This window comes from Etheostoma spectabile, chromosome 20 (assembly GCF_008692095.1).
Source record: "Etheostoma spectabile isolate EspeVRDwgs_2016 chromosome 20, UIUC_Espe_1.0, whole genome shotgun sequence".
NCBI classification, from domain to species: domain Eukaryota; kingdom Metazoa; phylum Chordata; class Actinopteri; order Perciformes; family Percidae; genus Etheostoma; species Etheostoma spectabile.
Window position 1 is genome coordinate 26,049,369 of NC_045752.1, and position 11,113 is coordinate 26,060,481.

Genomic DNA, 11,113 nt, shown 5'->3' on the forward strand with positions numbered 1-11,113 from the left:
TGCAGAATAGTGGACGTTTCAACATGTACTGGAATTCACATGATAGGTGGCTACATTCCTTAGGTCATTGTTTTTTGTTTGTTGTTTCAGCCTACAAGCTTTGTTCTCATGAACTTAATTTCCTGTCGCAGCAGGCAGCCGTTTCTTGCAAAAAGTTTTGATAAACCATCACACAACACCTGCCAGTGCCAGTTACAGACTAGCTGGTGAACATCAAGGAGCATTTAGCAGCTATATTTCACATTTTCTCAGGAGTTGCCAGGAGTTGGTGGGGATAGTCCTCCGCAGAGTGAATATTAGACTTTTGTCATTTGTCAGTTGCCCAGAAAGACAACTGGAAATTAATAAATACAAATGTTGGTCTTTGTCTGCTAGATGTTTAAATAGTCAACTGTTTGCAAACACATTGGCCATTAGGGCTGCACCAAGTACCTTTTTTTTTATTTTATTTTTTTTATTGTCATTGCAATATCAACTGGCGCCATAAACGCATCATGAAAGGCTGTGACATATCGGGAAACACTTTTGTGTTGGTCGAAAGAAATTTCAGTAGAAAACTGCACTTTAAAATGTAACTGGCATTCTTTGTTAGTGCTGACTTTTATATTCAATTCAGTGTTTAATTTGTTCAATAAAAGAAAGTTAGAAATGATTTCCTTTCATTTGTTTTAAATTCAACAAGCCATTTGTTGTATATAGCAGAATACTGAAAGCAACATAAATGAAAAACAGAGAACACTTTTACTATCTGTATTTATTGCAAGTAATATAGTTATTGGGATATTCAACAACCATATCACATTATTTCCTCACATCGTGCAGCCCTATTAGCCATGTCAACTTAAAAGATAATATTTCAGATGCTGTGTTTTCAGCTCGTCTGCCCACAAGTGGCCAAATCAATTAAATCGGCTTTAAAGTCAGTTTTCTTTCTTTCCAAAGTTTTAGTTTTACATGGTCGCAGCAAATCCTCTAAAGTCAAATACTGTGTCTTCCTCTGCTCTCTGTCTTCCTGTGTGGCTGTCACTGGCTGTACCAGCTGCTGCGCTACACTCTGGATAAGAGTGGTCTGGGGAGTGTCGGGATCATAGCCAGTGACAACCTGTGGGAGCCCATTGCCCGGTCTCTGCTGCTAGACCCAGAGCTCAGCAGAGCTGTAGACGTGATAGGGTAGGACCCTCCTCCACGCATGGCCTCTGCATGCACAGCCCCTGTTGCCAGTCGGCGTAACATTACCTTGTTGTCAGAATCTGTCTCTAACTTGATTGAAAAACTCAACGGTTAACACTCAAGTATTAAACAGTAGTCCTTAGTCTGTATGATACAGTTCTAACAAAAGCGATGTGCCTGAGGATCAGCTCGTATCCTTCCGTCTGTTTGTGTGTTGTAAGCTACTAGAGAAGCACCAATCATCATATTTTCTGTGGAGGATTTCTGATCAGTTTTGTGTCCATATCGAAATATCAATAAGACCATTTTGAAACGGTGTCTCTGTTACATAGTTTGTCCACCAGAAATCACATGTTTGTCAACTGTATATCACTACATATCTGGAGCAGAATTCTTTCGGAACCAAATTCAAAGGAATTCTTATCTCAAAGGCTTATTTATGTTAGACAAATATAGGCAGGTATATTACCAGCTTCTTCTTTTTTTTTTTTTTTTTTATTTACAAACCTCTAACAGTATTGACCTCAGTGCTCTCTTTTTAGTATTTAAATTTTTGGATACTTGTTTTCATTTAAGGAAATAAGCGCTGGCTAAATTAATTGACATATGACTAATTAACACAGACGCATTTTAGTCAAAGTATTGTTTTCTTCTCTCCTCTAGTATTAGCCAGGCAGTACAGTGAAAGTGACAGTGTGTAATGCTGCACTACTCTTCCCTATAGGTTTTATTTAAACCATCTGACTACATGCTAGTATATGCTCAGTCACTGAGGTGTTGTCTTAGAACTTTTAAGAGCCAGATGTTTTACTTGTGAGTTGTATGTGTGACATGCAGGGCCCACTACCCAGGCACCCACACAGTGATGGAGGCTGTTAAGACTCAGAAGAAGCTGTGGTCGTCGGAGGACTACAGCACCTTCAACGATGAGGTGGGAGGAGGCTGCTGGGCTCGCATCCTCAACCAGAACTACGTCAACGGGCTCATGACTTCGTAAGGAAATACAACAGCAAGACATTGGTGTAAAGTAATGAGCTTTTCGGACCAAATGTGTTAATTCAGGAGGATGGGTTATAACTTCAATTCCTTCATTCCTTTTTAACCTATTTAAGAAAATTAAAAAAAGAAAGTTTGGAAACACTTTCTGTGAAGGCCATACCTATAATGTGTTATAATTGCTTATAGCACTATATAATTATTTGCTGCTTCCTAATCAATAATCGGATCGGATTTGTGCATCCAGACACCCCCAACCTATCTTCATGGGTTGCTATGATAACTACATAGATGTCAGTGTAGCTATGCTGGTGACGCCAAAAAAGTCGGTGTACTCCGGTTTCCTCCCACCACAAAGACGTGCATGCTGGGTAACTAGGACTACAGTTGAAAATTAGCCGACTGGCTAACACACGCATTTGCAGAAATGTTGATTAATGTGCATTGTCCTTATCAAATAAATAAATCTACTTACTGCCCCCCCCCCCTCCTTTTTTTATAATTATATAATTGCTCTAAGCAGATTATAATGCATTATAGATGGGCTTCATTGATAGTGTTACCAAAAGCGTTTTATAGTTTATATGCGTTTTATTGTATTTATTCAAAGCAAACAAAAGAGAAAATACTTAATGTTTAAGATGTAAAAATCAAGAGACAGACACCGTGGTGAGGATGGAAGCAACTGTAACTATGCAGGGCTAGCCTGGGTGAAGCCTCTGGGTGCAGCTGGGTGCTTGATGCCTGGTGTTCTTCCTCCAGCACCATCTCCTGGAACCTGGTGGCCAGCTACTACGAGGAGCTGCCTTTCGGCAGAGACGGGCTGATGACAGCAGAGGAGCCCTGGAGCGGCAACTATGTGGTGGAGTCTCCTATCTGGATCACAGGTGAAACACATTTACTGTATTTCAAATCAACAAAGACATATTATTTCATATGTGTTGCTCATGCACCCACAGCAATTATTAGAGAGAAGTGTAGTCTACAAATGCAGCAAACAAAAAGGATAACTTTCAGATGTGCAGCTCATTTAAAAAGTAAAGCTGTAACTTTCAATTGAGAGTGCATATCGAATTCTGAGCAGGAGAGTTGATCCGTGCAATATCCTCTAGCTTTATAATCCTTGATTTCCCTTTATTATTTTTGAGTTGCTTTTGAACTGTCAGTTTGCCAGAACTGTGGCTCTGAATGGTGGCTCGCAAACCTCTGGTTCTAAGATAATGCAGCCAGGCTTGTAACAGTAACGTAGCTGTTAACAAGCTTTCACAGGGACCGTGTGGCTTTTGGGCTAAGGCACAATACATGGCTGGGGAACCTTTGTCGCATAGCATTGCCTGTTTCTCTTTCCTCAGTTTTCTGTCACTTTCTGCTTTGTCTTCTGTCAATTGATTTGATAATGCATAAAAGTGACTACCAGCACCGTGGGAATGCATGTTGCTCTCCCATGTTTACACTGTGATTACTGTCAGTCAGTGTCCCATGTGTCTCTACTTCTCATGCGTCATCACACACCATGTAGCCTCAAGGCCACACTGCATACAGATGTTTAGCCTTCCACCTACCTGCCACTCTCCTCTTACCTTTTATGAAATAAATGGGCTTTCCTCTTGCAGATTTTAAGGGTTTACTTAATAACACATGGTCACTGTACAAGGTTGAGTTAGATATTCCCCATACAGAACATGGAATTCAAACCCTTTTATTGGGAAACAAGTTCAGGATTTTAGAAAAAAGGGTTCTTTGTGTTATTCTTTCTGCAATTTCTTTGTTTGGTATTTTTCTTTTTCACACTATATGCAAAAAAATGCCTTTCTTTTTGATGTGTTTTGGGAACCCATGTGGGATGAGCTTCATCCGAGTCTTCTGAAGTTGCGGCGCAGGCGCACTGCGTAGCCTGCAGAGTTCATTTCTTGAAGGTGGAATCATGGCGGAAGGAGGAGATGACAGCGCTCAGGACATTTATCTGGCCTCTGGGGGCCGTCACAGAGTCAACGCGTTCCGTACGCATACAGTACGCATCAGCAAGGCTACGCATCGCTACGCTTGGGCCATCATTATGCGTCGACGCGTAGCCAAATGTGTCGTCCCAGTTTTTGTTACGCAATGCACCGACTTCTGCAAAACCATGTTTTTTCAGTGGGGGAGAAATTGCAAGTATTGTACATTATTTCAAGAAAATGTCATATTTACAGAAGAAGGTTTGAATATAACTGACCGTATCTGCAGTTCCCTCATCTCATCGCCCTACCACCCCGACATCATCAGCCCCCCGTGGTGGTAAAAGGAAGCTAAAGCGTCAGGCCAATTATGGATCCAGGATAGGCTGCAGGAAATATTCCAGGCGAGAGAGAGAGGGAGATAGAGAGGGCGAGAGGAGCAACATACACACCACGTTTTGTGCTCATCTGTGCCATTTTCTACAAAATCTCCCACAGGAACAAAGTGCGACATCAAACCGCCCATGTGGCAGTATGATCCCTTTTAATTTCACTTAATTTGTCTCCCGAAATTGTAGGCTGCATGCTGTTATGGCTCCCGTTGACTCTGTAACGGCCCTAAGAAGACTAAGTCTGACGCATGGACATATTTTGGTTATTATAAGACTGCCGAAGGACAGTTTGTTAAAGATATTCATCCTGTCTGCAGAATATGATAGATATTGCTGATAGAGGCATTGAACACACTTTTAAAAATGCCGCGATAATACCGAAAACAGTGATCATTTTAGTCACTAGAACCATGAGATTACATTTTCATACCGTTACATCCCTAGCTACAGTGATTGATTTAGATTGATAGTTGACAATTGTCTCTGACTTATTGTTGTGGCCCTTGAAAAAAATGACTCCTTGGTTGTGGAACAATATCATCAAACAGTTTTTGTTTTTTTTGTCTGTTTAACCGAAATGGTTGAATTGACAATGTCACACTTGTCTTCCTCAAAGCTCACACCACTCAGTTCACCCAGCCAGGATGGACCTACCTGAAAACTGTCGGACATCTGGCCCAAGGTGGAAGCTATGTAGCCCTGACTGACGGGAGAGGAAACCTCACTGTTGTCATAGAAACCATGGCAAGTTAGCCTGTCCTACCTGTTTTAGTTATTTCTTTTTGCTTCCAACGTTTTCATCTTCTGGTTCTGTACTTTGAAATTTGAAAAAATGATCTTAAAGGGTGTAGCTCTACAGAATATTAAAACAGAACTACAATTTTGTCAGTGTTGAAATCGAGCTTTGATTCGCTGCTGTGGAGCCTCTACATTTTGTATTATTTTTGTTTCATATGCTCACAAAGTAGCAGATGCGTTAAATACGGTTACACAAGACCACTCAAAATTCTCAATGTTTTTCCACGTTCCCCTTTTCCTTTAGACTCATGATCATTCAGTGTGCATAAGACCTCCACTCCTCCCCTTCAATGTGACATCCCAGAATGCAACTTTCCAGCTGAAGGGATCCTTTGTAAGTTCCTCTCAGGTCGTCCTCACACGGTTTAAAATTAGTGAGTGATGGGTTTGTCTCATTCTAGGTTATTTATTTTTCGTAGGCCTCCGTTAAGAAACTCCAAGTATGGCGATCACAGTTCAACTTCAAAACAAAAAAGCCCATCTTCTTTGAGAAACTAACTCCACTGGAGGTAAAAAAAAAAAAAAAGGCAGTTCAGAGGTTCAAGACATGTTGGCATCGTGCTACAAGTTTAACGGTTTATTCTTTTACATCTTTATGATGATTTCAGAGTAAAGATGGATCATTCACCTTAAACCTTGCTGAAGATGAGGTTTACACATTAACCACAATTCCAGCTGGACAGAAAGGCAGTTACCCTGACTCCCCTCCCTCTGCTCGCTTCCCTAAAGTCTACAAGGACAACTTTAATGTCCGTAAGTATGGCATATACAAAACCCCAACTTTTTATTGTTTTGGTCATTGAACTCTTGCAGTACCATGCAATTCTGATACACCAGATAAGGAAATGTTTTAAGGAAAAATAATTGTTTTACAGGATCAGCCTCTCTTATATTACACATTAAGTGCAATAGATGAAGTTTTGCTGAAGTGAAACCAGAGAGTTAAATCATTTGGGAAAAAATGGTATTTACAAAAACAGAAGAAAAGTCAGAATGTAAAGTTTAATACAGAACGGCTCTTATTTGTAAAAAGTTCTTACATGTTAAGACAAGACCATAGTTCAAACTGAGCTTTCTCAAATGTATCTTTGTCAGTGTTTTATATAATTCTTGTAGTTCCCCTTAAACTCTGTACTGATGTCTTGGGGAAAGAAATGGAAAGAAAAAGGCCTTAATAGTCTCCATCTTCTCCATCTGTGTATCCAACGTCCTGTAGCAAACCCTTCCTTCTCAGAAGCTCCATACTTTGCTGACCAGACGGGAGTGTTTGAGTACTACATCAACATGACAGACCCTGGGCCCCACAACTTCACCTTACGACAGGTTCTGACCGAGAGACCCGTCACGTGGGTGACTGATGCTGACCAGACCGTCAGTGTAATAGGAGACTACCAGTGGTGAGGGGATGTACCTTTAATTGCCACCAGGGTTTAACCTTCCATTATAAGGCTTAGGTGCAGACAAAAACGTTTTTGGCACCACTGAAGCTAAATTACATAGAAAATCAGTGTGAGCATCAAAACTAACTAAATGACGCTCAGAGATACTCGGATGTAATGGTTGTAGTTTGGTCTCCAGTGGACCTCTTTAGCAAGAGTCTTTTTCAGTGTTATTTATTTATCTGCTCTAGCCTGAGACACAGATGTGGTGAGAATAATTCTCCAAAAGGATGGGAAATTGATGATTTATTTCTATTGAAAAACATCACATTTTCTTAACCCCTCTGTAAAATATACAAAATTCTTTGACAAACCCAGGGAAAATACTGACCTCATAGTGTTCATTTTCAGCGCTGGTGTCCAAGTGAGAATAACATGCTAACTTCATTGTCTAAAATCCAGGAGTGTGCCAGATTTCTATCCAACGTGCCAACCCACTGTTCTGTTACAGGCAGAATCTGACGGTTACATGCGATGTCTTCATGGAGAGCGTTAAGACCGGTGGTGTGTTCATAGCAGCCAGGGTGGATAAAGGAGGCGAGTGGGTCCGCAGCGCTAGAGGGGTCTTCTTCTGGGTGTTTGCAGATGGCACATACAAAGTTACCAATGATCTCGGTCAGTAGTACACAATTTTATTATGGAAACCAATAATGAGGAATCTTTCAATAGAAAACATGTTTTATCAGATTTTTGGGTGGACATTTAAAGATTAAGGCAGGCCAAATTCTGTTTTTGTTTTTGTCCAAAAAAAATTTAAACCAGCCAAGTGTTAATCTGTCTCACAATACTTTCTGACTTCCTGTCTGTGGCTTTCAGCTCCAAGCCCATTGGTTCCTACTGAAGACTTAAAAAAACAAATATAGTTTTATTTGAAAAGAGACCTCAGTGAATTCCTCTCATCAGGTGTGCTAGACTGTTTGGTTCTTTTCTTCTGTCGACAGCTGGACAGACTGTACTTTCAGAGGGGCAGTCTGGGACCCGAGCATATGGTTGGAACACCTTATCACTGACTTTGAAAGTAAGTGGAGACTTTAGGTTCTTAATGTTTGGAAAGGTTTTGTACTGACTCTCCAATCAAGGAGCAAGGACACGTGACTTACAGCCAATCAGAGAAACTAACATGCCCCACAACAAATCGTCATTGCAAACAACGTGGCGCTGAGTGACTCATGCAATTTGGGGCGGGGCTCAGTCCATTTTTGAAGCAGGAAAAAAACGACTTCTGGGACACAAACTTTTTCAAAATTTCTTATGTAATACAATAACCCAATCTGGATTGATATTCGATCAGCAGTTTAGGGAGCCTGCCGTGTTGCACTGGACGGAGACTGCCAGTTTCATCATTTCCATCAACACGCTCTTTTGTCCTTGTCCTAAACCTTCCCAATGTGAGATAAACGGTCATAATTGGTCCATCCAGTTTCTCTTCGGCTGGAATTCAGTTTGAAAGGGAGGGGGCCGGACCTGTCTGTCAAATGAAACATGAGCTTGCAGATTCAGCTGGTTTCCACGCTAACGTTTTGATGTGGGTTACGATGTAGTCACGTGGTAGCTGAACCACTCGACAACTACACGCTTTTATTTTTGTCACATCCATGTGACTGATCATCAGCATGAGCAAGCAGATCAGTCTATAAAGTCATACTGCATCTAATAAAGTTGGTAAGTGTATGTAGTGAACCCATTTCCTGTAACTTGTCCCTTTTGATCCCTCCCTCCTTCAGGGTCAGTATGCATCAGGGCTGCTAAATGGATACCCACTGTGGAAGAATGCTGGGGTTCTGACACCAAAGAATGGCTGGGCAGCCATAGGAACACGCTCATTTGAACTCGCTCAGTTTGATAACTTTGCAGTGGTGGCAGAATAGTGATTTAAAGGGCCTGAACTCGACATTCAGAACATAAATATAGCAGCAGACAAAAATGTATTATGTGAAGATGTAGTGGTGTAGCAGAAAATGAAGTCCCACTCCCTCTGTGTGTGGGTTGCAACCCAAGCTTCTCTGTTTTCTGTTTTTGATAACCGTTCTGACTGCACGTGCACGTTAGTACTTCACCAAGTGGGGAACGATCTGAGAGACAAGTGTGGAATCCCATCCTGCTGTTTTGTTTAGTATTTCGAGTACAGACCCTTAAACTGTGAAATAATGATTTTAAACCAAGCTGTGAGTATTGTGATCAATTTAGTTTATTAACACTAAAGTGTGGTAAATATAGATTAAAAGAAATTTCCCTCTTAAACAATTTTCAAAGGTTTTATACAAGAATTAACATAACAAATGGGCACATAATGTAACATAACATAGGCACACTTATCTGCTGTCGGATATAATTGTGAAAGATTTTGCACTGTTTTATGGAAATAAAGGATGTTTCAATATGGTTTAATGTTTTGCTTGTAATGTTTAAGGGCTGAAATGTTGAATTAAAAGTGGCTACTATTGTTTCATCGGATTGCCTCTGAAAAATTGACTGCATATGAAGCAGGTAAATTTGCCGTCAGCATTCACCTGTCTAGATATTATTTTTCACTTTTTTTTTACTAGATACTGTATCTGATGAAATTCTGGTTGGGACACCGGTTGGAGTGAATGAAACTTGTGCAAAAAAGTGCTTGGTGTTATTTTATTTAGCCATTTCTGTCCAGTCTTTTGTTCCTGCATAAAGCGCCCGTTTTAAGATAAGTCACACATACGCTTGTTACAATCTATTTTCAAGTGCTGTTCATTCCCAAAATGTACATATCACAAAAGATGTGACCTGTAGGAGTTTGTTCATACTTAACACTGTCCCAGCAGGCCTTAACTACACATTAGTTTTTTTACTGGAGGTATCCACACTGAAAACTGAACGACCAGAGCCTACAGGAGGAAGATCTGGTGTATAGAGCGGCGTATTTGGTGCCATTCATCTGGTTGTGGCAAACCGAGGTGAACCAAGATGGCAACGCCCATAATGGCCAACTCAAGGCCTCAGAGCAGCTCTGCACAAACCAACGGGTGACGTCACACATGCTCTGTCCATTACTAATAACACTCTATGGGTACAACACATTTTCATTCATGAGGAGGATATTGTACGAAATGAGGCGACAGCCGGTTGTTGGCGTGACACCGCGATGAGAGATAATCGCTGTGAAACCAAGTCAGTACAGAGTAGCAGTGTAGTGTGGAACTTACTTCTTGCAGCTTGTGTGTAGCGTTGCAATGAAAGGAAATCTGATCACGATTGTTTTGTATTTTCGTATCTACTAGTTACGAGATCTCCTGAGAACAAAGCGACACGAAGCCGAGTCAGTTCAGTGTTCTGAAGGTTTAATGAGACACAATTAGACATTTTCAAACAATCGCTCCATTCACTTAGATGACATGAGAGTAGAGCGATTAAAAAAGAGGCTCACAACAACACCATCCTGTAATGTTCAGAGGACGAAGTGTCGTAAAAAAAAGATATTCCGATTTTTAGTTTTGTCATTTATTTTAGGACGTTCATTTACAAAAGTTTACAATTCCTTTCGGACGGTTTCATCTACTTAGTAGGTAAGTAGAGCTACTAAGCAGGTGTCCTATACCACATTTTAGTGAACCCCCTGCAGCCAATCAGAGCTGAGTATTCACCCAGATCAGAAAATAAGCTGGCTGTATTATTTCATGTTTTGTAACCTATTTTTGAAAACTGAGAAAATCCTACCATTCCCCTACATACTCAATAAATGTGTGGTTACAGTATACTAACTAGAAGATATCCTGCACAATAAGTGCCACGTCAATGTAGAACGTGACCTTAATCAGTGAATAAACGTTCCCAAAGTTCCAGCGTCTGATTACCTCCATCTCCTACTGCAGGAGACATTTGCCATGTTTCGTTGACCCTCCTGTTAAATTCATTTCTCTCTTAACTTCAGCCTTCAGGGTGCTCCTCCTCTGCTGCTCCACTGCCTTCACTTCCTTTGAAAGTCTTTGTTTTTCTTTCTTTGAGGCCTTTTTTGCTTTCCTGAACATTTTTGTGGTGTAGTGGCCTCCACCATTCTCCAGTGTCATTCTGACAATTTTCTCCAGGAGCTGATCCGACTGTACCTGGTCGTCGTCTCGGTTGTTGAAGACGTGATATCTCCCGTAGCATACCTGAATGAGCTCTGTGAGTTCTTCGCTCTTTGATACAAAGCTTTCAATCGTTTGTTTCTTCAGCTTGTCTCCATGTGTGAACAACACCATGGTGTATTTAGCTGCATCTTCACCAAAAGTGGTCTGAATCATCCGGACGGTTTCCTTCTCCTCCTGGGTGAACCTGCCCAGCTGGAGAACCACCAGGAAGGCGTGAGGACCAGGAGCAGACAGAGACATGCACAGCTTGATCCTCTTCAACACTTCTTCTTGGGTGA

At 41.1% G+C, this 11,113-nt stretch overlaps 2 protein-coding genes across 3 annotated transcripts in view; one reads left to right on the forward strand and one right to left on the reverse strand.

The window, feature by feature from the left end:
• Positions 1–9,166, forward strand: part of galcb (galactosylceramidase b) — a 15,259-nt gene extending 6,093 nt beyond the window's left edge. The window contains exons 7-17 of one of the 2 annotated variants that reach the window (XM_032500630.1): positions 1,040–1,170; positions 2,008–2,163; positions 2,929–3,053; positions 5,112–5,239; positions 5,538–5,627; positions 5,713–5,802; positions 5,902–6,046; positions 6,510–6,690; positions 7,184–7,347; positions 7,674–7,750; positions 8,457–9,166. In XM_032500630.1, the coding sequence (XP_032356521.1) occupies positions 1,040–1,170; positions 2,008–2,163; positions 2,929–3,053; positions 5,112–5,239; positions 5,538–5,627; positions 5,713–5,802; positions 5,902–6,046; positions 6,510–6,690; positions 7,184–7,347; positions 7,674–7,750; positions 8,457–8,600 (1,431 nt within the window). In that variant the 3' untranslated portion in view covers positions 8,601–9,166. The remainder of the gene's footprint in view (positions 1–1,039; positions 1,171–2,007; positions 2,164–2,928; positions 3,054–5,111; positions 5,240–5,537; positions 5,628–5,712; positions 5,803–5,901; positions 6,047–6,509; positions 6,691–7,183; positions 7,348–7,673; positions 7,751–8,456) is intronic. The other variant, XM_032500631.1, reaches the window with a different exon arrangement.
• An 896-nt stretch (positions 9,167–10,062) lies between these two features.
• The window catches only part of LOC116670218 (GTPase IMAP family member 9), a 9,600-nt gene continuing 8,549 nt past the window's right edge, over positions 10,063–11,113 (reverse strand). Inside the window, exon 2 of the mRNA XM_032500646.1 lies at positions 10,063–11,113. This exon is cut by the window's right edge and continues 225 nt beyond it. Within this exon, the coding sequence (XP_032356537.1) occupies positions 10,569–11,113 (545 nt within the window). The 3' untranslated portion in view covers positions 10,063–10,568.